This window comes from Hyalella azteca, unplaced genomic scaffold, assembly GCF_000764305.2.
Source record: "Hyalella azteca isolate HAZT.00-mixed unplaced genomic scaffold, Hazt_2.0.2 contig3047, whole genome shotgun sequence".
NCBI lineage: Eukaryota > Metazoa > Arthropoda > Malacostraca > Amphipoda > Hyalellidae > Hyalella > Hyalella azteca.
The window spans coordinates 87,777-113,846 of NW_025933301.1; the positions used below are offsets into that span (position 1 = coordinate 87,777).

The window sequence follows — 26,070 nt, forward strand, 5'->3', positions numbered from 1 at the left end:
CTTCAAATTGAAAATATGCACTCACAGCCACAATATAATGATGGCTCTCAGAAGATACATGCTATGAAGCTTCAATATAAATCACGAAACGTGTAATGAGCTGTTAGAGCTGATTATGTTGCAACGAGCAGAACTAATCATTAAAAGCAGTGACTGAGTTCGAATCTACATATGTTTTTATTTTTTTTTACTTTTAACCACGAGTATCTCATATTAATGAGGTTGAAATTATTCGCTGTTGGAAGAGTGAAAATTTACTGACTGATCATCAATTTTTCAAAGCTCACAATGCCTGCCAATCTATTAAATTGCTGAAAAAAATGATGCTATGATATTGCAAAATAAGATTTACCGATTCAGTAGCAATTAAAGTAAATGAACTGATTGAATATAAGGCGTAGGTAATAAGCACATTCTACAAAATGAAGTTCCGTCCCTGAATTGATCACGACATGCTAAATACTGCATGCAGAGGTGCTATAAGTTCATCAAAGCGTCTAAATTGTTCACATTGCAGCGAAGACGTTAAGATTCATCAACATCGGTGAGATGGACTATTAATCACGAACAAATTATGGTCAGCTGTATGCTTGGATCAATAAGTATTAATCTTATGTATACAATACTCGAGAGTTAACATCGTGAGACGAACACACTCGACCATTGGCTATAGGTTCTTAAATCTAATGACTAGCATTGCACTCGCGCCCAGCCTAGAACTGACTAAGGCCTTAAATTAGTTATCCTAGTTTCCTTAGGCAACCGCATGGTCGTGTCAGTTCAAGCAAGTTCGGTTCAAACCTGCTCGTATAAATTTAAAAATTAATCATGCATATGAAACATTTTTTCGTGAAAATTATGAAAGTTTTAAAAGAATTCAGGTAATATTAATATGTAAAATTAATATGTACTGGAACAAAAAATTATCCGCAAATATCTGACACTTGACACCGATCAATTCGAGCGAGAAACTTACAGTTTTTATGAATCATGAATGGACTGACACGACTATTCGACTATTACACACAAACATCAGGTTATATATATCCCTAGCTGCAGTGACGTCGGTGCTGCATTGGTAAGATTTGTGTACGAAAATAACGTGAGAGACGCATTTATCAATCTTGTATACCCGCCCACACAACGAGATAAAGTAGACAAGTAAGACTTCTGTGTGATGCGACAAACATACATGTTAGCTTCTTATGTGATGTGAAAAACAGAAAAGTTAGCTTCTTGTATGTTGCCACAACCTGATAAGTTAGCCTCCAGTGAGCTGCCACAAACTGATAAGTTAACCTTCAGGGAACTGCCACAAGACAGACAAGTTAACCTCCTGTGAGCTGCCACAAACAAACAAGTCAGCTTCTTGTATGCTGCCACAGAAACAGGCTGAGGTCAGTCAATTGTGACTGAAATTTGCTCAATGTTTCCTAAACAAGAAGTAAGAGAACCTTGAACATTGACGTGGAAGAGCCATTAGTGAATGTCCACCCGAGCTTCAAAAATAGATATTTGTTGCATGGGAGATGGTAGAAGCTTCTAGACCTGATTATGTTCTTAGAAAATCTTTTTAAAGTCAAGTACAGAGCTTTTCATTTTTAGAGAGGATGATAAGAAAAAATAATTAAAAAAATACAGATCCTTAACATAAATAACGTGTGAAATGCAAATAATATTCATTGAAACCTCGGAAGTTTACCTTATCAGAAGTCGACATTCTCAGAAGTCGATGCAAAAGTTTGGCAAATACGTGACTCGCAAGCCGATTAGATTTTACTACCAACCGTTATTGGCATGCGCTCAGTCGCCGACTATTTGTCTTTAGCCTGCAGCGTAATTCAATTGGCGTAAAACGACCTCGACTTTGTTGCTCTTTTTTAGTATTTTATGTAATAATATGCATTTTAACGCAATTTTATTCCAAATTCGATGCACCTCTTAGAAGAGATTGATGTTGACCACCAAAGGACTATTGAATTTCAAAAGTGAACTCATTTGTGATTTCTAAGAAAAACGATATCCTATCAACTGGTTGTTTGTCCTGAATTTTTAAGTTGGTTTAACTTCATAGGCGTCATTTTGACTCGGTTAAACACTAGCACTAAGCTGAACTGCACAACTACAAACGTCCTCAGTATCTCATGCCTTATTTAATTTTCATGTCTGAAAACGATTCGCCTAAAACAGATAAAGCTTTTTCTTCCTGGTAACAAGAATAGTCAAAGAGAATATAAATTAAGATACTTGGATGCCAAATAATTCACATCATATCAATAAACAACCAAAACCATATCACAAAGTTCCTCAGAACAGAAGGATATCCGAATAATTTTCTGAAAGATACGAAGGTGCAAACGAGTTCAAGAAAGATAGTTGGTTTGGCGTCGTAAGCTAGTGAGCCTGAAAAGTGCTATGTTGTGCAGGAGTGACATTTCATATGTTTCTGTTGTCTAGGAAAGGATCCAATAACATCAGAACTAATTTATCATTAAAGACTAGGCTTAGTAATACGGGCGACGGAGATCGCTTCTGTTAATTTTACATTGTCTTTGGTAGCTTGCTGCATCCCGCACACCCATTCTCGCATACCCATTGGAAATTAGAGGCGAATCCAAGAAGATTTGTCATCGGTCACTGAATATATTCACCGAGATGCCACCTTTTATTTCCAATAGGACTACAGAATTAGAGCTCAGCGGACAAAAATTAATTGAAATCTTTGAACATCGAGCGACACATAGAGAGCTAAGTTAATAGTAACACTTTACCCGTCACTGTAGGGCTGGGCCTTCATTTGAATATTATAAGGTCCATGGAGCTTTGAGCGACAAGCGGTTCCTGTTATGGAGCACAGAGTTAGTTTCTTTGGATAGGAAACTGATATTCTAATGAATTTGTCCGCTAAAAAATTCAATGCATCTAGCAGGTGACAACTCAGACAAGCCCAAGTAATTAGCTGATCAGCAGATATTTCTATCAATTAGCAAAGAAACCGGAAATTAGGAACTTAATTTTGCCACCCGCAGACAATATGATAGTCAACGATTAAATTCAACGCACTTGAGAATCTCCGCTCTGAAATGTAAAATTAAAGAATGTGCAATGAAATTTAGGACCGCATTTTTACTGTGTAAGTTAATTTCCTTGATGCTTGAATGTTCCTATTGATCAATAAATCATTTTTGCCGGAAATTTCTATGTAATTGTTGTCGAAGGCGTTTATAAGGGTCATAATGTCTATGAAAACAGAAAAACTACGAACATTTCTATCAGGAAGAAATACTTCACCGTCAGTAAAAATTTGCTCGATTTGAAGCCAATCCCATCATGAAAACCACTAACTCGCTGATATTCTATAGGGTTAAAGCTGTTAATTACTGAGGCGTACACGCCTTACGGACATAAACTTATTTGCATTGATGACGCGGGCGAATGACAGGAGTCGAGACCAATGTAGAGTGGAGATGTAGTCAGCGGTTTCATCGCGCATTTTGATCCATGCCAAGAAGTGGGTCAAGATACGTGATCTATACCAAGGAGTGGGTCAAGATGCGTGATCTATACCAAGGAGTGGGTCAAGATGCGTGATCCACTCAAAGGAGTGAGTCAAGGTGCGCGACCCACACCAAGACACCAAGAAGTGGGTCAAGATGCGTGATCCACAAGGTGATCGAGTGTCAACAAGCGCGATGCTCCCGTAGCTGCCAGCGGTCAGCTTGGATAAGACAAACTCTTCACTCAACCGCAGAAACAAGGATGAAATTAAGGCGCTATTTTACGTTCATTAACATGATTCGTCAAACTCCATTTGAAATCATATGTTAATTAAAGACGTTCATCCATTATAAAGTTTTCGGAGATTAACAAAGCAGTGTTAATGTTAGCTTTCTTTCAAATGTCCATAAATATTCAATTTCTCTTTTTATATCTAGCAAATTTTGAATACCTACATTATAAGCAATAATTACATGTAATAGATATTTAACGTTCAACATCAGGGAGGAGAAACAATGTATGTACACCGAAGCAAATTACTAAAGTGGCTTCAAACCTAATTCAAGTCAACGTATTCACGCAAATAATTCCTACACAATTATCTGCTAAATCTTACAACTAAACATGTAGAAAATATCAACTTACATTTCATGAAAACTAACTTTCCTGTCAACAGTCACGCAACTCAGCTAAAAATGTAACAGAGGAAAGCGTAACGATTAATTTCTTTTACTACAACTCGCTCCCTACAAGACAGGTGAAACAGACAGTCATTATTTGCATGTTAATTAAACACGCAAGCTTCTGAAACTCTTAAACCGGATCCGCCATTCGCTATTTAACAAATAAGCATTTCCGCTCACTCTGATATGTTCACCCACACTTAAAATCAACCTAATAATGCGAAGGTCAAATTTTCATTTATAATTAATTTTATCATTAAAAAATCTAATAATGAAGTGATCAACAAATTTATCGGCCTTCATGGAAACTTCTCTCATTTTAACAATCAAATAATAAATTAAAATGATTACTGCTATTCAAATCGCGTACAAACTAAGATTAAAAATAAACCCTACTGAATAGGGCATTAATCCTACTCGACTGAGGAACATTTCACTGGTGGTAGCAGGCAACTGCCAAGAAGCTGCCTTCTGCTGAATGAACTGTCATCGATCAGCTGCACGACGAGAGAAATAAGAACTACGCTGGACACGAGATGAGAACTCTACGCACGCACAACACTCTGGTCAAACCTTACATCAACTGACATCACCGATCACCGAACTCAGGACATTGGTCAAATAGGCAAACAATCAAGCGTACTGTCAAGAAATCGTCTCCGTATAATAATTTATTCATTAGAGATTATCTACGGAAGAGACATATAGAAACAATATTTAATATAAAATAGAAGAACCTTTGTGATGCCAGTCAAATCTCATGCCACGCAGTTCGTGATATCGTCAAAACTTAAAAAGTAAATCGAAGATTAGAACTTCGAGATCATTCTGTGAGAAACCAACAACAATTCAAGAATAATTTACAGACGAACAATTGAGAGTACCATCAACTAATCTCTTCGTAATGGTAATCCACTCTTGAAACAGCATAAACAACAGTATGCATCGCTAGACAAATGACACGGTCTATGTGGTTCCTTACTTTAGGCAGGAATAACCATGAACACTTAGGAAGACTCGTCACTGCTGGAGTCGTGTGCCGCCTCCTCGGCAATCGGTTGCTTTTTCAAAGCCTCTTCCCTGGCAAGAGCTTCCGCGTCTTTCTTGGTGGCCACGATGTAGTCTCCGGGGCCACTGGGCGTCGTGAACTCCATCTCGACTTTGTATTCGTGCCGCGCTAAGTAACGCACGTACTTCTCTGGCGGGTCTTCGCTTGTGACGCTAACACTCCGCATGACACAGTGACTCACTGTCGTCGCCGGCATGGTGAACTCGACGTAGCAGTGCCTGCGGGAACCAGGAAATTGTGGTGAGGCGCTACAAGAGTTTGGTTAACTCAGATTTTTGGGACAAAGTAAAAAGAATTTCTTTTAGGGATAAAATTACATTAGGGTGACATTGGTCATCTCATGCATTAACCATCATAAATAAAAAAATTTTCTCTGTTATACAAACAATATAAACGGTTTGAAGGAGATGCCATCAATGAAGAGTAATCTGAAGCTCTGAAAAAAGAAAGAACCTAATTTTCAGGCTCATATGGAGCGACATTTTTCTGTTTTTTTTAGATATTTACATCTAATTATCTGAAATTTGGGATGCAATTTCATCGGCTCATGAAATTGCATACCTTGTTTTCTAGCTGCTAAGTCACGGCCGGCGCGGTCGTAGCGTTAAAGTTTACCGTACTACAATATCGCGCCAAGACCTACTCTCCTTGGAGATCGTTGATGCTCTGTCTCTAGAACCTCATTTGCGTGGGTGCCTCTAATTTCCTCGTGTTAGCCTCTTGTCGTAACCGCCGGCGCCCGGCCGTAGCAGTCACCCACGTCTGCTGAGCTTCAAACTTTGTTTGCGTGGCAGGTTCATTCGGGAACCTCGATCATCTTACGTCGGAATTTTGTTGATTATATGCGCTGTCGCGCACGGCTAAGCCTATCTATAAAAACGCCCGGCCGCAGCAACAATGTTGTAATGTTACTTCCTCTGCCATCGCTCTGCCCTCGGCCGATAGTAAGGATAATCACCCCAAGGCCACAGAAACATTCTTAGGCTCCACATTCTCCACGAGTCTTGCCGCTGAACCCCATCCCAGTCTTAACCATGCAACTTAATACCAATTTTCAAAGTATTAATTTAATCTATAATCTAGCTAATTCAATAACATATGTCAGACTTCACCCAATACATTCCATACTCTTACCATTATTCGTCTATTACATTAGTGAGCGGTCGCTGAACTCTATTAATCTAAAGGCACATTTCTAAGTACTCTAGAAAATATTCCCCGTCTCACCGGTCGAGTTTGTCAGGCTTCTCGTCGTACGCGGTGAGGTTCATGCGGCACGAGAAGTTATGCATGGTGTAGGCGCCCTGCCCCTCCTTGGGCAGGCGACTCATACGCCACACGATAGCGCGGTGCTGGTGCTCGTATTTCGCCTGACCAGACGTGACCTCCATCAGCGCCGGCTCTGGCCCCTCCACGGCTCCCTTGATGCGCTCAATGCCCTTCACTTTGCCCGGTCTGAACACATTCGGTCTCATTTAATTATCCTTTGGTACGATGAGAAGAATTATCACTCATTCTGTTATCACTCAGTTACACTTTATGAGACTTTAAAGACGAATAATTTATTTGAAATTAATTATTTGAAACTTAATTAAAAGAGAGAAATTAATAACGATCAAGTGAATAAAAAAAATAATAAGAAAAAGAATTAGACTCAAGAAGCAGAAATTTCAAGTGTTTGGTACAGGTCAAAGAAATAATATAAGGCAAATAAGCTCAATTTTTGTTCGTAGACTAAATGATTCGCAATCGTAAGGATTGCGCATGGCAAAAACTTAATACTAAAAAATTAAAAAGCTGTTCATCAGAAATAAAGTAATGCAAGAGCAAACAATTTATTCATTTTCCAAACATTTTGTCTTGATTTACTAGGAGAACTAACCTGCGGTGAGCGGACTTCACAGAACCGTATCGGAAGTGTTTCTCGACGCGGAACATGTAGATCCAACACTCAGGTATCGGGAACCTCACAGCCACATCCTCGCACGGTACCTGCCCCAGCTTGCGTCCACTGAACCCAGGGATCAAGATCTCGCTCTGGATCTCGACCTTCGTGCCCTCCGTGATGATCTTCGTTTTGATCTGTAGCGGCAGCTCGCGGTTTTTCGGGGGGCGAACTCGGAAGCGCATGAGTTCGATGTAGCAAGCGTCTGGAGGCTTGAACCTGGAGTGCATTGCCAAGGGACATTAGATCCGAGTCTGTCACCTAATAATTTTTATCAGCTTTAAATCCTTACGTAAAGTGTATGTTGTATAGCCAAATTCGTCTGCCATTCTTTGCTGTTCTTTCTTCCTCCGATAACATTTCCCGGGGGAAAAATGACTAATTCAAATTAGAATTGTCTCAGCCCAATTGAAATATTGCTATACAATAATTTACACACATGTCAGCTGGCGGACTCGTTAGCGGGCCAACTTTTGGCCTCGATTTTAGTTGAAGCCACCGCACTTCTTCGAACATGACGGGTTAGTTTGCTCATGTTTAGGTACTTCATTTATATTTTGACGTTTAGGTTTTAATATCTTCAATGTGAATTTTAGTTTAAACAGTTGTTTTTACTCGTGTTATTGGTTTTTGAAATTAAGATGGAGCTGGACTCAGAAACGTTTTCCCTCTATGAAATAGTGAATTTTTTGGCTGTTTGCTTTGCTTTTGAATCCTTGAAATCATTAGAAGTATAAGGACACATCTTTCATGGAACTTAAGGATTTGTATCATTAGCCGGGGGTCTTAAAACTGAACTATAATTGTAATCCTTGACTGCTGTTAAAAATTTCGCTATTTCTGAATGTGTATACCATCACGCATCATCTCTGGATAAGATCTTCATGATATTTAGATTAGTGAAATATATTTTGTGCCCTTATATTTATTGTAATTTGTTTATTATCAACCTCGTGTGTCAGAGCCCGGGGGCAGAAACCTCCAATTGTTAATTATATTTATGCATCTACGACGCTATTACTTACTTTATGTGTCGCGTTTTCTCGAAGACGTCCTCTTCAACGCAACAATGGAACTCGATGGCCTCCAGTCTGATCCACTCTTCGGTCACCACGGGGATGATGTCGTGGCGACCCACCACCTCCTTGCCTTGCTTACGCAGGTCGTTGATGCCAAGGTCAACATCAGGCATACCTGACGAGGTTAAATAGTTACGACTGAATTTATGAACTTTTTGAGTTTTGTTAGCCATAAATTCTTAAATTTTTATCACCAACTTCAAATAAACGAAATGTTTTGCCCTCACCCAGCATAAATATTATATATAGGAGAAGTAAAAATATATTCAAAGGTCATTATAAAGATTGTTCAGTAAAATAATTATTTTTTATGCTCGTTCCAACCGAATACTGGCGTCACCCGAGAAATGCATCTCCTAACCCCGGATTGAGTTAATGATGCATAAGAGACAGCCAGTCATCATAACGCATTGCATACATTAAACACAAATTCAAGTTGAACTCTGCGGTTGCTAGGACCCAAGTGCAATCATAAAATATCGATGGTACAACCTAAATCAATGGTTCATCACTGTTCATAAGTAAATTGTGTGAGCACACTCGACTCTTCTGATATTCATAATGAACTCTGTTTAAGCTAGTGTTGTAGTCAGCCATCAAAATCATGATACTCTACAACTATCATATATATAAATATTTTTTCCATCCTAGGTTACTATTAAATATTCATTCTAAATCATCGTTTACGTTAAGTGGGGAGCCCGACCTGAGAGGAAGCCCAGGAAGAAGATGCGGACTCTGGCGATCATCCTGTGGACGGCGCCGCGCAAGTCCTGCTCGAGGTAGATCTCGTCGACGGCGGTCAGCTGCACCTCCTCGGTCTTGTATGTCAGCGCGCGGTCTCGGTGAACTGTCAGCTTGAACAAATGTTCCTCGATGATCGAGGCGAACACCTGCCACATAATAATGTTATTTATTAGATATAACGACACAAATGGATGTTGCTGAAAATTGTGAATGTCATTGGAATGGCTGCAATCGTATTTTTAGGAAGTGACAATAGTAATGCCGTTGGCTATGAAGGACCGTAGTTTAAATAAAATCATTGAATATTTAGCAAAGAATCAGAATTTCAGAATTTTGTTTATGATTTACTGCGTCAAACATTAAAAGACGTTGGCTATGATGGCATTCACACAGAGACTGGACAAGGGAAATAATAAGCTATCGAGTAAACTAGGAAGGAAACATATTTTCATTTAGCATGTTTATCGATGATTTTCTGAGCTCGGATCAAAATGTTTGAGTTCTAGGGTGTCTGAGAGGCAAATTATACGCTTCTACAAAGCTTGGATAACCGAACATCGCTTTCACTGTCAGTCAATTAGAACCCCGTCAGGCTTGCCACCTCGCATAAAATACACTTTAAAAAGACGAAATTTCGGCGGTGTACCTTGAGATCCTCGTAGTTCTGCGTGCCAAGCTTGAGCAGCTGCGAGATCTGAGGCGCGTGCTCCACTGGCATGCCGAGCTTTCGCACGTCGCTGGCAAACTCCTTCACTCCTTCGTAGTCGCCCGCTATTGCGTACTGAGCAAACTTCGATAATTTCGTTGTTATTCGTTCTGCTTTACTTATCTGGCCAGGCCTGACGCCCGGACGCTCCTTGTAGAACATGTACTGGACCTTCACCGTGAAAATTTTCCCGAATTGGTCAAACTGTTGCGCTCCTGCCATGCAGAAAAATTGTGAAATTGAAACTGTTGACATTGTTGAACGAAGATTAATTCTAATATGAATTTGTCTAATCGAAGATTAAGAAGTTTGGCTAATTGCTTTCATATTTTTAAAAATTTCATGAATTATCACGTGATATCACCATGAATTACCACCTCATTGAAAATCAACGAGTGGTAGCGTCGTGTCCTAAAATTAGAGAAGAGATCTCACCGATATCCGAGACGGAGTAGCAGGCTTGTAAGGGCAGCTCGTGGAAAGGATCTTTGTCGTCGTCTTTGTTGAAGAGTTGCAATGCGCCGCCGTCAGCGAACTTCACAAATACTTTCTTCCAGAACCTGAAAAAGTTCAAAAGTTCTTAGAAATAAATGTCGTGCCTACCAAAGGATTACAAGCGAATGTAACTACGAAAAAAAATCGAGCTATTAAGAGAAGCGTTCTAATTCAAAACGTTTACACTACGTAATCGTGAAATTAAAAAAAATACAAGAGAATAAAATGCAATAATAACTTCGAAAATTTTAATTTGTCTCTCGCAAAGTGCAATGAAAGAGGAAAGTCAACTTAGTAAAAATCCTTGATGACAATTAGAATTTCTATGTATTATAGAGAAGCTACAATAAATAATATAGTTACATGTAAAAACGTGATGGTAAAAACTTGTCCTCGAGAAAAAGTTTACAAAATCAAGTGTAAGCCAAAGAAAGCTGATACTAAATTCGATCAGGCCGAAACGATCAGGCCAACGACTCCCGAGCTGAAATTTCGCAGATATCTACCAAGCAATCGATAGCGACAAATGTCTAACTCCTTCTTCATGTCATTATATTTCTATTCTAATGGGATGAACTTTTTTATGTTTTATCGCTCGAAGAAATCTCAAGTGGTTGCATTAGTTATTTCAGTTATCCAAAATCCATTTACTTGTTCCATTTACAGACACATTATGGATTTGTTAGCTAACACAGACGAATAAGGCACATCACAACATCTCTAAACACACAAAAAATTTCCAATTTGAAGCCTATACTAACGAAGCATTTTAATGATTTTAATGATAACAGCTCTTAGAACAACACGCATAATTTACAATGCACAAGCTTCATCATAGCGCGACAAAAAATGTGTTGCTGGTGCGCACGGAGAGCACAGGTCAACCACACTAAAATGGTGCGAATTTCAGGTTGAAGATGAAACGTTACTGAAGAATCAGTCGTCCTTGTCTTAATAAATGCGGAAGTTGTGGGCAAATTATAAACAGTCATACAAGGTGTGAAACTGAAATGCATTTGTTCCATACAAAGGAACGGCATCTAATTACAGTTTTACAACAATAATGTAAAACATGTTCCTCCAAAACAATTCTCTGACAGGGACAGTTTCATATCAATTTCTTGTTTCTGTGAAACTTCAGATTGCAAAAATGTTTCGGAATAGACTAAATTTAAATGTATATGAGTAAATCTTCGCGTTGAAAACGAAAATTTTTCACTCATGCACACCGTGTGTGAGCAGAAAAACCATGTGCGGAAAACTTGAACATATTTGGAATATCATTTAGTCTCATCCATGCTCAACACGCTTCATATATATAAAGCCAAAATGAGCTCCGACAAGCGCCTGCACTCTAAGTTTGAAGCCGTATAAGCGATGTCAAGAGCGAGTAAGCTTGAAAAAATACGCGTACGAATCTAGTGAATCTAGTGAGTTGCTGGCGAACATTAGTTGTGATTATCTGGCGTACAAAGTGGTGGTGCTATACGTATACACAGCTAAAGATAAAACACGCAGCAAACCTGTTTGTGACAAGAATGCGTCCCTCACTACCGGCTAGCAGCCTGTTCGATCAAACAAACCATTACTAACTAATCAAGAAGAGCAGTGATAACCGACCACACATTTTGGCAGCCTATAAGTGGGCGATTCGTTTTCGTTTAAGAATTACTTGAAAAGAGACCATTAATTCTTATTGCAAGTAAATCCCCTACTAATGTCGACCAAATTAGAAGCAAGCTTGTAAATAACACTTCACCTTTGAAAATCTCGATACCTAGGCCGATCAGATCAGAATCATATCATATTAGATTTGAATGTATTTATACCATTAGAGTAGTTATTCTGATTTATTACACCTTTACAGTTTTTATTTGAAGGAGATTACCACAACATAATTTGTGTGCGAAATATTCAATATGATATATTGATGAGAGAAAGGTAAGATGTCGGCCTGTCTTTGATATAGGTGAAGCAGTTATAAAAATGTATGGAAGATCAATCTTTTCTACGTATATTTCCAACATGAAGAATAATGCCTCAAAATGCCAAAATTATTTCAATTGTTAAGATGCATGTACTTTTTTTAGCAGGTGTAGTATGACGAATTTGAAATATTGTAGAAATTTATGTTATGCTCAAATTTCAATTCAAATCAATACTTGAGCTTGTTAGATACACCATAACTATGATAGTTGACTCGTCTAACTACACAATTTTTTGTCGAATGCTTCCCGATACCTACATTTGGAGGCTCATTTTGTCTGCACAATATACGAGTATACACAATCGTGCCAAAATCTAACACAATTTTCAATTTTTTTCTCTCAATTTTGATACTTGCACTTCAGGCACTCTTTGCAGTTTTGTCTATTTAACTAACCGATTTAACTCAACGAATCATAATCAGTGGCTTTGATATGAAAACAATATATGATCACAAAGAAAACGGACAATATTTAAATCAATATAGATGTAAATAATCAATACAGATGTAAATAAATTCTGTTCTGTGTTCAACGGTTTCTCAGAAGTTAGATGCAGCAGCTCAAATAATTTTATGACTGACTATATATATTTGAATCATTTGGTAGTTGACTTGAATGAAATCAAATGGCTTGTTAGCTGAATATGAGCTTAAATTTTCTACCAGCGGCTCATATCAGTATAAACTAACAGACTAGTTGAACATTTAATACTCCCAAGACGATTTTTTGGTCTGATTGGAGGTTTGAACACGGTTTCAATGAAGAATTTAAATGTCATTTTTCAAGCTTTCAAATTCTTATGAGTAAAATAAAAATGATTCCATTAACTTTCCAAATGAATTCTTGTGTAAACTAGTCATGCGGTCTTTCCACTATACACATTTCTTTAACTATCAACACATACACATTTAATTTTGAAAACTATAAAAATTCGTGCGATTTGCCTCCATTATATCGTTGGTTACTCTTGAGGATGACAAAAAAATAATTATTTAGAAATTCCGAAAACTTCAATTTTTCAACACCACACAAAATTTATCTTCGATACACGAAATGAAAATCTTTGTCTCACGTGTCGAATGACTTTTTATCGTCCAATATCAATTTAGTTCCCTTCTGTGAAACACAACAAAAAAGCTAAATTAAACCACCTGCTTCTGCATTACATTGATATCAAATGAAATTGAAATCAATTAATGCAGATGATGTTCTTACCTTTGACCAGTAATTTTCTTTTTAGACATTTTATTGTCCAATATCAATTCATTTCCCCTGTGTGAAACACAACAAAAACAGCTAAATTAAATGCCTGTTTCTGCATTTCATTGATATCACATACAATTAAGATCAATTAATATAGATTATATTCTTACTTTTGTCCATACAATTAAGATCCATTAATACAGATGATTTTCTTACCTTTGACCAGTAATTTTCTTCTTGTTGGGTTGTCGCAAGAACATCTCCCAGCCGGGGCCAGTGTACGTGATACGCGGGAACTCCTCCAGCTGCGTCGACTGGTCCTCGTCGAACAGCGGCGTCGGTGGCGTCTCCTGCGAGTCCGTCCTCTTGAACTCCGGCATACCTGTGCCATAATTATGTTCACTATCGTCATCACCATTTTTAGCACCATCATTATCAGCTTCTTGAACTCGAACAATCCTGTGCCGTAACATATTGTGCTAACCCAACTGACATGTTACTGTAATATTGATTATTACTGTGAAATATTGTTACTGTGCCTACCTTCCTGCTCTGTGAAGGATAGCTCGTCTGGGGGTCTGTCGAAGGGGTTGAAGCGCGGCGTAGCGTCCGCAAAAGCGGCGGTCGCGGGCAGCGCGGGAGGAGGCGCCAGCGCCGGCACGAACATCGAATCGGCGGTGACATCAGACGACGAGTCTGGCCCCGCGGGCCTATCGAGAATTAGATCTTACATTAGCTACATTGGCATTAAATCTGTAAAATTCGTGTGGATTGGGGACTACGTGACTCGTTCACAGATGTTCTATAAAGACAATTTTAAAATAGTGAACATTACTACGGCATGCTTCGTTGAACCTATAGAACGGAAGTTGCCTATCGAGAGCTGTGACTAACACATTTACGAATGAGTGAGTCTTCTACTTAATGATCGTCCAAATATTGGACGATCATTCAAAGAATGTAATAATGTAATGTAAATAATGTAATGTAATGTAAATAATGTAATAATAAATAATTACTTGATCAAATAATGATCAAGTAATTTTGTTGGCTTAAAATATAAGTTTTGTTTTAATTAATTTAAATTTGATTTTAATTTATGATTCTAAAAGTTTATGAATTCTGTTACACCAAAACCGGAAGCTGTAACCTCGTTACTTTGTAAATTTTATAAGATAATTTCGACTACAGCGTTTGGTTTTTTAGTGGATCCATTTGCCGAAATTGTGTTCACGGTCAATGTTTTGATCTCCAAACTTATTATTCATTTTGTTAAAAAATTAAAGACAAACGGGATGCGTCGGCCAGCCAAAAACTCCTCACGCAGTGTTCGACGATATCAGTACATGATTTCATACATTCAACGATAAATCTCACATTTTTCGGCCTCCGGGAGTGAAATTTAAGTAGATGTATGCTATGTTTAGACATTGAACATTTCACGACTAAAAACTTTAAAGACAATATTAATTGAAGGTCGCATTCGTTCTCTGAACAGGTCCACATCTCTCACTTGATGACGACGGACATGGGAGTTTCGTCGGACTCATTGGATCCTTCCCTCTTCATGTGGTGCGGGGTGGACTGCGGCGCCGGTGGCGGCTCAGTCATGCTCAGGAAAGAGTCGAACTGAGCGTTGTCGCTGAACCCAAACGCGTTCGAGGCCCCACCGAAGCCGGACATACCGCCAGTGTCCCCCCATGGCGATGCACCAGCTGAAAATAGTTTAAACATTTTCAGCTGGTGCGTATTTGAATGAATATGTCTACTTCAGCGACAGAAGCATGAACAATTAAGTAAATAGAGAATACGGATTGCAGCAAAATTTTCAAGCAAATGGATTGAAATACATAGTAATATTACTGGTAAAATTTCAATAATCACAATATAAAATTACTTTAATTAGGATAATTTATCATATCTGGGAGCACATAATTGAGTACGTCGAATAGGTACTTACTTTCTGGTGCAGCAGATGCAGACCCGAAGGGATCGGCTGCCCCGTCATCGACAACTGCATTTTCAAACCTCGCTGAAAAAGCGTCGAACTCCTCATCGGTCGCTGCTTTAGATGCAGGGTGCAACGCAGGAGCGAGAGTTGGTAGAGCTGACGGAGCAGTGCTAGGCGGAGCAAAAGGATTAACCATTGTATTGCTCTCACTCTCAGCAAAAATATCGAGAGCCGCTTCGTTTCCAAGTCCAAACAAACTGATTCCGACATTTGGAGCAGGTGCACTTGTTCCAAATAAAGTTGCTCCTGTCGATTCTGCTGTGGAGAGTATAACATTCGACATTGGCTCACCAAAAAGTCCTAGTGCCGCTGCGTCCATTTCGGGAGGTGTGAGAGCTGTCGGAGCTTCAAATGTACGAGCTGATGGTAAATCTCCGAAAATATTTGTTGTCGTTGGCACGTCAGGTTCACCAAATATATCCCCACTTACTATTGGTTGGTGGATATCAACTTCACCAAACAATCCTAGGGTGGTTTGTTGGTCAAGAACTTCAGGAACAATTTCAGCTATTCCTCGACCAGGATCTACGGAGGAAAGTGTAGGTACACCAAAAATACTTTCAGGAGATTGTAGCTTCGATGTTTTACGCTCAGGTGGGAGTGGCTTTGGAGGCTTTTTTGGAACACCAAAAATATCTTCTGGAGATTGACTTTCTGATGTAGATTCTGGAGGAACTGGAACTTCGTGTTCTTCAGAATTTGGCACTCCAAATATATTGGAATGGTCGATTTCATTTGCTTTGTCTTCCGGACTTGTAATAGAAACTGGAAATGATGTTTCAACTGTCGAACTTTCATCGTCCACTGTAGGAAGAGATATTTCTTTTTGTTCTATCGATTTGAAAGCTGCGTCAACGCTTTTGCCATGAACGGCTTTTTCGTTTATAACAGAATTTTCGGCAAATTCTTCCAGAACTAATTCAGGATCAACTGCTGTTGAATCTCTCCTAATGTCGGAATCTACGTCCGTAGTCGTTTCGATGACTGTTGGCTCACTGTCAGTCTTTTCACTAACCTGTTCGGGTGAACCAATGGAACTCCCTTTTGCTACAAGTTCATTGGAGTTCTCCTCATTCTGAATCACACTATCGTGTGCTGGGATAGAGTTCTCAGCGTCAAACAATGATGCGGCTCCTTTTGGTTCCTCTTTCGCTTCTGTTGCGTCGGAAATTGCATCATCCGATAGCAAATCGAAGCCACCTGATTTTTCAGATTCCGATTTATTAAATAAATTCATAATATCTTGTGTTGACTTGGGTTTATTCTGAGGAATTTGCTCTCCAAAAAGATCGATTTCATCTGAAAGACAGGGTTCTATTGCTTCGGAATGACTGGGTTCTACTTTTTCGTTTTTATTGTCATTGTCTTCAAAAAACTCATCAGATTCATCGTCATGTTCGATAGTTTGACCGAAAATAGCACTGAATGAGTCAGACTCCTTTTCTGGTGCAGTCACATGAATGTCGGGAGTCGGACTCCTAGTATGTTGAGAGTTTCCAAGAGATGGGCATGGCATCATAGTCGTGGAAAAGGTGTCCTGCAATTTATCAGTAGTATCTTCCATGGCTCCAATGACGGTTTGGAGCAGATCTTTCGTTTCCTTGGATGGAGGGGGAGGTCTTCTGGGTGGAAGAGGCCGGTCATTTGTTCCATCATTCAGAGGTGATCCAGGTCGTGAAGCAGGTCGTGAAGGCGGTCTAGATGGTGGTCGTGAAGGAGGTCTTGGAGGAACTGCCGGCGATGATGGCCGACGGGGAGGTAAAGGTCTTGCAGGTGATGCCGGGCGAGGTGGATGAACAGATGGAGAAGGTGGTCGAGGAGGAAGTGATGGCGAAGGAGGTCTGGCTGGTTTTGACTCGTCTTTGAATAAATCAACGGCAAAGTCATTATGACTGGTAATTGCTGAACTGAACAAATCAATATTTGCTGTTGGAATTGAGTCGTTATTAGGCACATTGTTGGACGATGACTGGACATCAACTTCACCAAACGGATTAATGTCGATCGGGTACGAGCTCGCATCACCAAATAAACCAGCACCAATTCCAGAAGATTCCCCAATTTGGTCAGAGAATGGGTTTATACCTTCATAATTAACGGATGAAAAATCCAAACCTCCGCCATCAAAGAATGGATTTACCATTGGGTCATTTTCTGCTGTAACAGCAGGGTCATCGAAGAGGAAGGGGTTATTTGAAAAATCCATTTCGTCCGAATTAACAACTTTCTCAATCCTTAATTCAAGAGTTCCGATTCGAGGATCTTCAATTCTGCCTTGCCCGGAAGGATGCAGGCGGCAATAGTTGTGTCAAAGGGATCGATGTCTTCGTTGTCTTCTATCTCATCAGCTCTCAATTCAAGAGGTTGAAGGACTTGAAGAGACTCGTCTGATAAGCCCGTGTCCTCAACGGAATCGAGTAAACTCAACGTGTGTTTGGGAGCTGTTCGGTTTTCTCCACTCCTTGGATCGAAGTCGTCGAAATTTTCAGTATCGTCCGTATCAGCCAAAGAAGTATTATTCTCACCAAAACCGTGAGATCGGTTGAGAGTCTTCAATACGACTGAATTGTATACAGGAGCACTTGGTTCGTTTTTCTCTGCAAGCAAAGTCGTTTCTAGTTCTTTTATTTCGGTTTTTCCAAATTGGTTTGCAATGGAAGTATCAAAAGGGTCAAAATCTTCTTGCTCAGCGTCTGCGCTAAGGTTGAGGTTGCTCGTCTGGGGTTGAAGAGATTGACTGCAATCTGTCGGTGTTGTTGCCAGCAGACACTGTTGCGGAGGCTGAAGAGGGCGCTCTGGCTTACTCTTCAGATTCAAATCTTGTGGAATATTTTGAATAGTTCCTGAGCTGCTATCAAATTCGTCTGCTTGAGATTGACTTAGTAGTTCGTTTTCTAAATGCTTCAGCTCTGTTGTTCCTAATTTGTCTGCAATTGAGGTATCAAAGGGATCAAATTCCTTCTCTTCACTAGTCGTTTTTGGCAGTGATGGTGCGATAGGTAAATCTACTGGATTATCATTATCAGTGTCCGATGACAACAGACATGTTTGTAAATGAGAAGTCGGTTGATCAGATCGATCGAGTGTATGATGTTCGGGAGTAACCGCTCGAGGATCAAAGTCGTCAGCGTCGGTCAGAGGAACAGCTGGTGACGATAAAAGTTGCGATTCTAGTGCATGCAATTCAGTTTTTCCGAACTGTTGAGCTATGGAAGTATCAAATGGATCAAAATCGTCCTCCGCTTCAATTTGAGATGGTTGATATTGAGGAACTAATGTCGGATTCTCGTCGATAGGAGTTGCAGCTAGCAAACACTCGGGGGTTTGAGGACGAGCTGGTTTCACATCCAAAGAGAGAGAATTGTTTTCAAGTGCTGAAGTTAAAATATCATTTTCTGATGCTGTGGAAATTGGAACTGGCGTAGTGTCCTCTGTTTCGGCCAATAATTCCGACTCTAATACTTTAAGTTCGGTTATACCATAAGAATCTGCTATGGATGTATCAAAAGGATCAATATCGTTCTCCAAGTCTCCTACCAAATTATTTTTTGAGTCATTGCGAGCTAAAGGTTGAAGTGCAGGGGCTATATCTTCGTCGACTGGAGATGTCACTAGTAGGCAAGCGGGGCTTGGTGGTCGTGGGGGAGGTTGAGCCTTTACTTGTAATGTATCCTGATAAATTTCTTCATTGATTTCTCGCTTTTCTAAAAGTTCTTCTTCTAATGATTTTATTTGTATTTTATCTGCAAAAGACGTGTCAAAGGGATCTAACTCCTCGATTTCTAGGGATTTGGCTTGAGGTTCTAAGACAGCTGAATCGTTGGTGTCGACTTCAGAAGTGAAAAAGTCTTTCGGAGAATCCGGTTTGGTTGATTCTTCACCTTCTCGTGGATTAAAGTCAAAATCGTCTGATTCTCCTCTAGTCAATGGAATAGGATTATTTGGACCCGATAGAAGTTCACTTTCAAGGACTTTAAGTTCTGTTACTCCGAACGCATCAGCTGCGGATGTGTCAAAGGGATCAAAACTTTCCGATTTGGTAATGGTACCGCCAGAATGTGGCTGTAAAGTAGATGCGAGGTCTGCGTCGTTTTCAGTGGTCTCCAAATGATCAATAGGTAAAACTTTATGCACGATAGACGTGTCAAAAGGGTCTACTTCATCGTTCGTCAGAGGGTCCTCATCACTGAAGAGGTCAGGATTCTGGGATCCCTGAGAAGGTGGTGCAGGTCGAGCAGGTTTCTCACTCTGAGAAGATTTGAGTATGTTATTATCTAATTTAACATCAAATGGATCATCATCTGCTTGAAACTCATTGACTTCCTTTTTGTCTAATACTTCGTGAGAAACGTACGAAGTATCAAAAGGATCTTCGTCGTCGTCCAATCCAAGCTCATCAATTTCCTTTTCTTTAGCTTTAGCAATTGATTCGTGTGCTAGTGAAACAAATTCAGCATCAAATTCATCTAAAATTTCACTTTCGCTGCATTTAGGGATCAGTGATTCATCGGTTACGTCAACATTATCAATCACATCAAATTCTGAAATTATGTCATTAACCGCAAGAGCCTTGGTCGAAATTTGTTCTTCTGAAGAATCAGCGTTTTCACATAAATCGGGAGATGAAGCTGTAGCTTGATTTTTTATCGCATCAGCTTCAGATTTCTTCCTGCATTGATCAATGAGAAACAAATCGGGCACTCCTACTTCGGGCAATTCTTCACTGAGATCATCACTTCCGAATAAGATATCATTTATAACGTTTGATTCTACTGTGTCAGCCTCTTCTTCTTGCTTTCCTTCTTCACTTTTAGATTCCTCTTCAGCGTTCACTTTCTTATCCTTTTCAACCTTTGATTCAGATTTAACGTCTACTTCGTCAAAGTCTCCAAGTAGACTTATTTCATTAGCATCGTCTGTCTTGGTTTTTATTGGAGTTTTTCCAGTTAGAACTTCAACGGCATTGCCCAAACTGACTAACTGTATTTTTCGTTTCTTCTGAGGCTCTCCTTTTTTGGTTCCTGCAATCACCTGAGGCTCTGGTTCAGGTTCAGGCTCATTGATGTGAAGAACTTTATCGACAGCAGATGTATCGAAAGGGTCTGGCTCGTTGCTATATTCATCCGAAGGACTGTCGGGGATTATTAATTTCAGTTCCCCACTCTCTACCTGGTCCACATAAGTTGTGTCGAAAACGTCGGCGTAATCTTCAGCACTAACTTCAGGTAAATCTTCGATTGGCTTAAGTTCAAGAAGCTTCTTCTTGGGAGGAGAAGGCGGCCTATCATTGACGACTGTTGCCTGTGTTTGGCCTTCGTCAGATTCGTCGTCGATTCCTTCCTTTTCTAAATCTACCCAGTTCTTAGACGCGGTTGCTGGAACTGGAGAGGTACACGCGGACGCCTTTTGAGAATATGATTCGACGAAATCTGGGACCGGCCGTCCACCGTCACTTTCTAGACCCTTTTTTGTTTGGAAGTAACTCGACTCTTTGATGTGCTCAAGATTATCAGAAGTTTGTTTGAGAACAGTATCAGTGGTAGCAAGAAAACTTTTCCAGTCTTTTTCTTCTCCCTCTTTTGGTGAGGTCCGGGATTCAAGGTTAGATCTAGGATAGTGATCGGTCTCGTAGACGTCGTCTTCCTCGAGGACTTCAGTGTCGTGATGTTGCTGCTCCTCCTCGGCGAGTCTGCGCGCTTCTTCTGCTTTCTCTCTCTTGTATTGCGCTAGTTCCTCTTCAGTGAATATTTCATCATCGTCGTGTTTGCCCTTCTTCCCTTTTATCTTCTTCTTGATACCCTTTTTTATTTTGTGCATCGTCTACTGTCTAAGGATTGACCCTGAAAAATAGCAAGAAAATTTGAATTAGAACTCTACTTAGTTAGAAATGAAACGAATTGTCGCGAACTGAATAAATTCTTTGGAAATAGTAAGATATTATGTGCTATGAATTCTTGTATTTCGAAAAATGTCACAATGATTGGCTGGATAATTTGAATATGATGCGAAGTTTGGGCGAAGAGAAGATAGAGATTGAGGTGTACATTAGATTAAAAAACTCGTGTATATAAATCGATACAGTAATAATTATTTCTAACGGAATCTACATGCAGCAAGGATTTGGATTTGCATCTGGCGTGCACCTAAGGTAAAGAATCAATCAAATTATTCGCCTGTTGTCTTGAATAATGATTCATTTTGATCGAGGCGTGGCTATGTCAGAAATAATCGATGTAATTCTGATGCTAAAAAATCGCGCACATATTGGCCATGACAACGCAGAGGGACGTTATGCGGTAACTTTATTTACACACATTATACTCGAGTGAACTTTTAACCTCCGTTAACGTAAAATAGGAAACCCGTCAATTCCTATGAACGCAGTATTCTAGTCACAGACTCGCAGAATTTTTTGTTTGCAATTATTCCCTAAAACACCATTTTCGTTAATTTCTTTCCTCAAAACGTCGAATGAATTGACATTCAATTTTGAACAATTCTTCACTCTGACATCTCGTTCATTTCAGATCTATTAATTGTAGATTACTTAATTGGCACACCATAAAATGATGCGTCTGGTAAACTCTTCAACTTTAGTCAGAAGTTAACGATCTATTTGCCTCTCCTCATTCTGCCTCAGGCATTTAGTGCGACGTCGCCGTGGTCGATACAAGCAGCAAGGTTGTAGAGTTCTCTTCCGGAGCTTGAGATCCACGCGGTATTTTGGGGCAGAACGAGACTCAGACTAACACATGTCGGGCCATTTCACACGTGTCGGGTGTTTCACACGTGTAGGATGTTTCACACGTGTCGGGTGTTTCACACGTGTGGGGTATTTCATACGTGTGGGGTGTTTCACACGTGTCGGGTGTTTCACACGTGTCGGGTGTTTTACACGTGTCGGGTGTTTCACACGTGTCGGGTGTTTCACACGTGTCGGGTGTTTTACACGTGTCGGGTGTTTCACACGTGTCGGGTGTTTCACACGTGCAGGTGTTTCACACGTGCAGGTGTTCCACACGTGTCGGGTGTTATACACGTGTCGGGTGTTCTATACATGTGTGATGATTCGTACGGGTCATATGTTTAACACGTACGTTTCAGGTATTTCATAGATTCATTCATTGGAGAATAATTTTCTTAATATAATATACTGTGAAATTATATAAAAAAACTTTCCTCGATTGTGATATAAAATTAAATTTTTGTCTGAGAGGAACTTCTTGACAAGATGGTGGTTAATAGGAGCTATTTTCTCGTCTTGACAGTATAGAGAAAATTGATTGTTCCCGGCAGTTTTCTTCTAGAATTATCCAAATTTGTCCATTTCATATTCAAGATAATTCAATTTCAATACGATTCAGGAATATTCTAAAAAAGTTCAAGTGGAAATAAAAAGTCTTTGATGCCTTCCAAGACCAAGTGAATGTTTTATTTGATGCGGGGATTAACTTCTAAGCGCCTGCTATGGCTTCACGCTTGTGGTGGCATGAATGGCATCGCTTCCAGCTCAGGCCGAGAGCAGAAGTGCAGCTTTAGGCCACGACGGTCACGTTGATAGAGCAGCATCTCGACCAGCGCATACGCTGCGTACGCCACAAGAACAGACAGTAACCGAGACAGAGACGCGGTGAGCGCATACGCTGCGTATGCCACAAGAACAGACGGTAACAGAGACAGGGACGCGGTGAGCGCATACGCTGCGTACGCCACAAGAACAGACACCACAAGAACAGACAGTAACCGAGACAGGGACGCGGTGAGCGCATACGCTGCGTACGCCACAAGAACAGTGCGCATTTGATGCTGGGATATTCAGCCTACTTGTATTAGCAAATATCACAGTTTTTGCTTCAAATATCACAGCAAGTAAGCGTGAGTACACAGGCCTGCGACTAAATAAGCGTACGGACTTTTTACTTCTTAGGTCTACAACTACTGAAGTAATTATACTTAAATTAGGCTTCTGTCCTCAAGTTTCTATTATAGGTGCTTCGTACGCGCAGGCTTTAGTTCTGATCCGTAGTGTACAACTTTATTTTTTTATTAATAAACTATTTTGTAGTGGAAGTCCGAACAGAAAATACAGATGTTAAGCTAAATTATTGCTACGCTTATCACATTTTAAGGTTGAATTTTAGTTTTAGGTTATCGAAGGAATATTTTTCCGATATTGTGTGATATTGAAATTTTCGAAATCGTGTAAGAAACTCGAAACAATCAAACGCGAGCGAACTCAATATTTAGTTCTACCACATTAACAGTAAACGAGTAACTTCTTGAAACCTGATAACGTAATTCTATGCGTAAGAAAATTGATATCACGGCTTTTATTACATGAAGTTAACGAAATTACGCTGAATATGAATAAAGCTATGTCGTTGAGGTACGTACCATATTTAAATTACTTTGGTTTACAACGACAATTAATTAACAATTACAACGACAATTAATTAAATTCAAAAGCTGACTTATACGTCAGTATCATAATACATAGGAATGCTTGGTCTTCGTAAAGATTAGTTCGGTTAAAAGAATTTATTTATGAGCGTATAGTTCATGTTACATTTCATTCTTGCAGCGCAATATGGCATACAAATCTTTGATTACGTTCGAGAATTGATGATTTTCTCAAATTTCGAAACAAATTCATTCTGATCGCGAAATACCAAACAAAAATACTCATATTAGGAATATTTGGGCTTAATTATATTATGTTTAATATCTTTTTGAAGTTTTATAGAAAGGAAATCATCAGATGAACTCGATACGCTATAGTCAAGTCATGACTTGTTTGGGTAGGTTTTAATAATACGTAATTATGTCAAACATTATAGCGCGTGCAAATATTTATTACATCATTAAGGTAGTTGAAAAGTTACAACAATAAACTATCATAATTGAGTACGGTACCTTCGCATGAAACGAATCGGCACAAAGATTTTTGAATAAGAAATGGGACCTATGAATAAGAAAGTATAAGAAGAAATAGGACCTGTGAACACAAAGCTTTTTGAATCTTTTCGAAACAAGCATGAGAAGAAATAGGACCTATGAATGAAATAGAACTCGGTAGCTGCCGTCACATCGCACAGCAAACAAATCTATTGACTGCAGACTTTTAAAAAGCTCATTTATGACGAAAATGCATGCATTCAAAACTGGCAGTCTCTCTTAAATGATCTAGTTATTGTTAAAAAAATGAAAAAACGAAGAAGTTGGTTGATATGAAACGCAAAAAAAAAAACATTATAGAAGGTTTTCTTTTGCCAGGCTTTAAGAATATTTGAAAATGTCTAATTTACAATGAAATACTAAACTCTAATAAATAGCGGCGTCATGCGAGGATTAGAGAAATGCATGATTATTGACTCTAGGATATTTGGGTAATGGACTTGATCACGATTATCTGCAACACGATTATCTACATCGCGATTATCTGCATCACGATTATCTGCATCACGATTATCTACATCACGATTATCTGCATCACGATTATCTGCATCACGATTATCTACATCACGATTATCTGCATCACGATTATCTGCATCACGATTATCTGCATCACGATTATCTACATCACGATTATCTACATCACGATTATCTACATCACGATTATCTGTTTCTTATCAGAAGGAAACAACCGGGCAGTCGGGATAGGCTTGCTGTATCGTGATCGACCTCGCGCATCTGAGGCCATCTTTGACACATGGTCAAATCACACATCAAATTAGGTGAGAAAGAAACAGTGCAACTCAATATGAGGTAGACAAATATTCTATTCATGCTAAAAAATTTTTATTCCGTAGAAACACGTCAATATTGCTTCCGTGGCAAATTTATGGATTTAAAATTTTTCGTTCTGACTTATTCATACATAGGAGAAGTCAGCGTCTGCTCGGAGCTTCAATAAAAAGTCATGATCACAATCATTCTCAGGAGTATGAGCCATGCGCGATGCTGAAACTGAATAGATGTCGTTTATAGTATATTTATTTTTTATTATTTAAACTACATTTCGTGAAACGAGGCTTTTCGATGCCAAAGATTTGAAAATGTAATGAAAAACGCAGACCTGAACTCTCACAGTATTTCCTGGAAGCTTACACCACGGATGCTCTTCATGAAATTATTATGAAATCGGAAGACTTCTCACTTTTCATGAAGTAATGAATCTTATATACGGCCACGGGAAACTAAAAATTTTATTTATTGTTCTTCTATAAACTACCTAGTAGTGGCCTTTTCAATCGATTAGGCATAATTAACGCACTAAAACCACAGATCAATAACGTGTCTCATTGAAGACAAAAAACGACAAGACAGAGCACATGGGAATTTCAAAGCCAGTTAGATTCCTCTGCATTAACGGCAGAAATATAACAGACATAAGCCGAAGTTCGACAACAGATTTCGTGCATAGGAGAATAAGAAAAAATGAATCCTCGTGGAAAGCTTGACACCGGATAGGCCCACCTCGTCGACTGCCACGAAGTTGAGACGTCAATCATTCTTCGCCAGCGGCCTTAATTTGCCATCAAGTAACGAGTAGCACCGATATAAAGAAGAACCTGAACGAGAACTACGCTTACCATCAATCCATCGTATACGAGATGGAGATGAGCAGCGGTGTTGAAGGAATCACA

At 39.4% G+C, this 26,070-nt stretch overlaps 2 protein-coding genes across 3 annotated transcripts; both read right to left on the minus strand.

Moving 5' to 3' along the window:
• Positions 1 to 880: 880 nt before the first annotated feature.
• Positions 881 to 17,743, minus strand: LOC108681641 (protein stoned-B). 2 transcript variants are annotated; one of them, XM_047885762.1, is made up of 12 exons: positions 15,374 to 17,743; positions 14,927 to 15,128; positions 13,957 to 14,123; positions 13,630 to 13,795; positions 11,746 to 11,787; positions 10,163 to 10,287; positions 9,668 to 9,942; positions 8,981 to 9,167; positions 8,221 to 8,389; positions 7,133 to 7,414; positions 6,478 to 6,705; positions 881 to 5,468 (listed from the first exon to the last, which is right to left on the minus strand). In XM_047885762.1, exons 1-12 carry the CDS (start codon positions 17,628 to 17,630, stop codon positions 5,189 to 5,191), a joined length of 4,380 nt encoding a protein of 1,459 aa, XP_047741718.1. In that variant the 5' UTR covers positions 17,631 to 17,743; the 3' UTR covers positions 881 to 5,188. The 2 variants fall into 2 exon arrangements, with proteins under 2 accessions (XP_047741718.1, XP_018026183.1); XM_018170694.2 differs by lacking the exon at positions 11,746 to 11,787.
• LOC108681638 (protein stoned-A-like) lies at positions 17,660 to 26,070 on the minus strand. The gene is made up of 2 exons (XM_018170691.2): positions 26,017 to 26,070; positions 17,660 to 21,264 (listed from the first exon to the last, which is right to left on the minus strand). The coding sequence occupies exon 2, from the start codon at positions 21,239 to 21,241 to the stop codon at positions 17,660 to 17,662; it is 3,582 nt and encodes a 1,193-aa protein (XP_018026180.1). The 5' UTR covers positions 21,242 to 21,264; positions 26,017 to 26,070.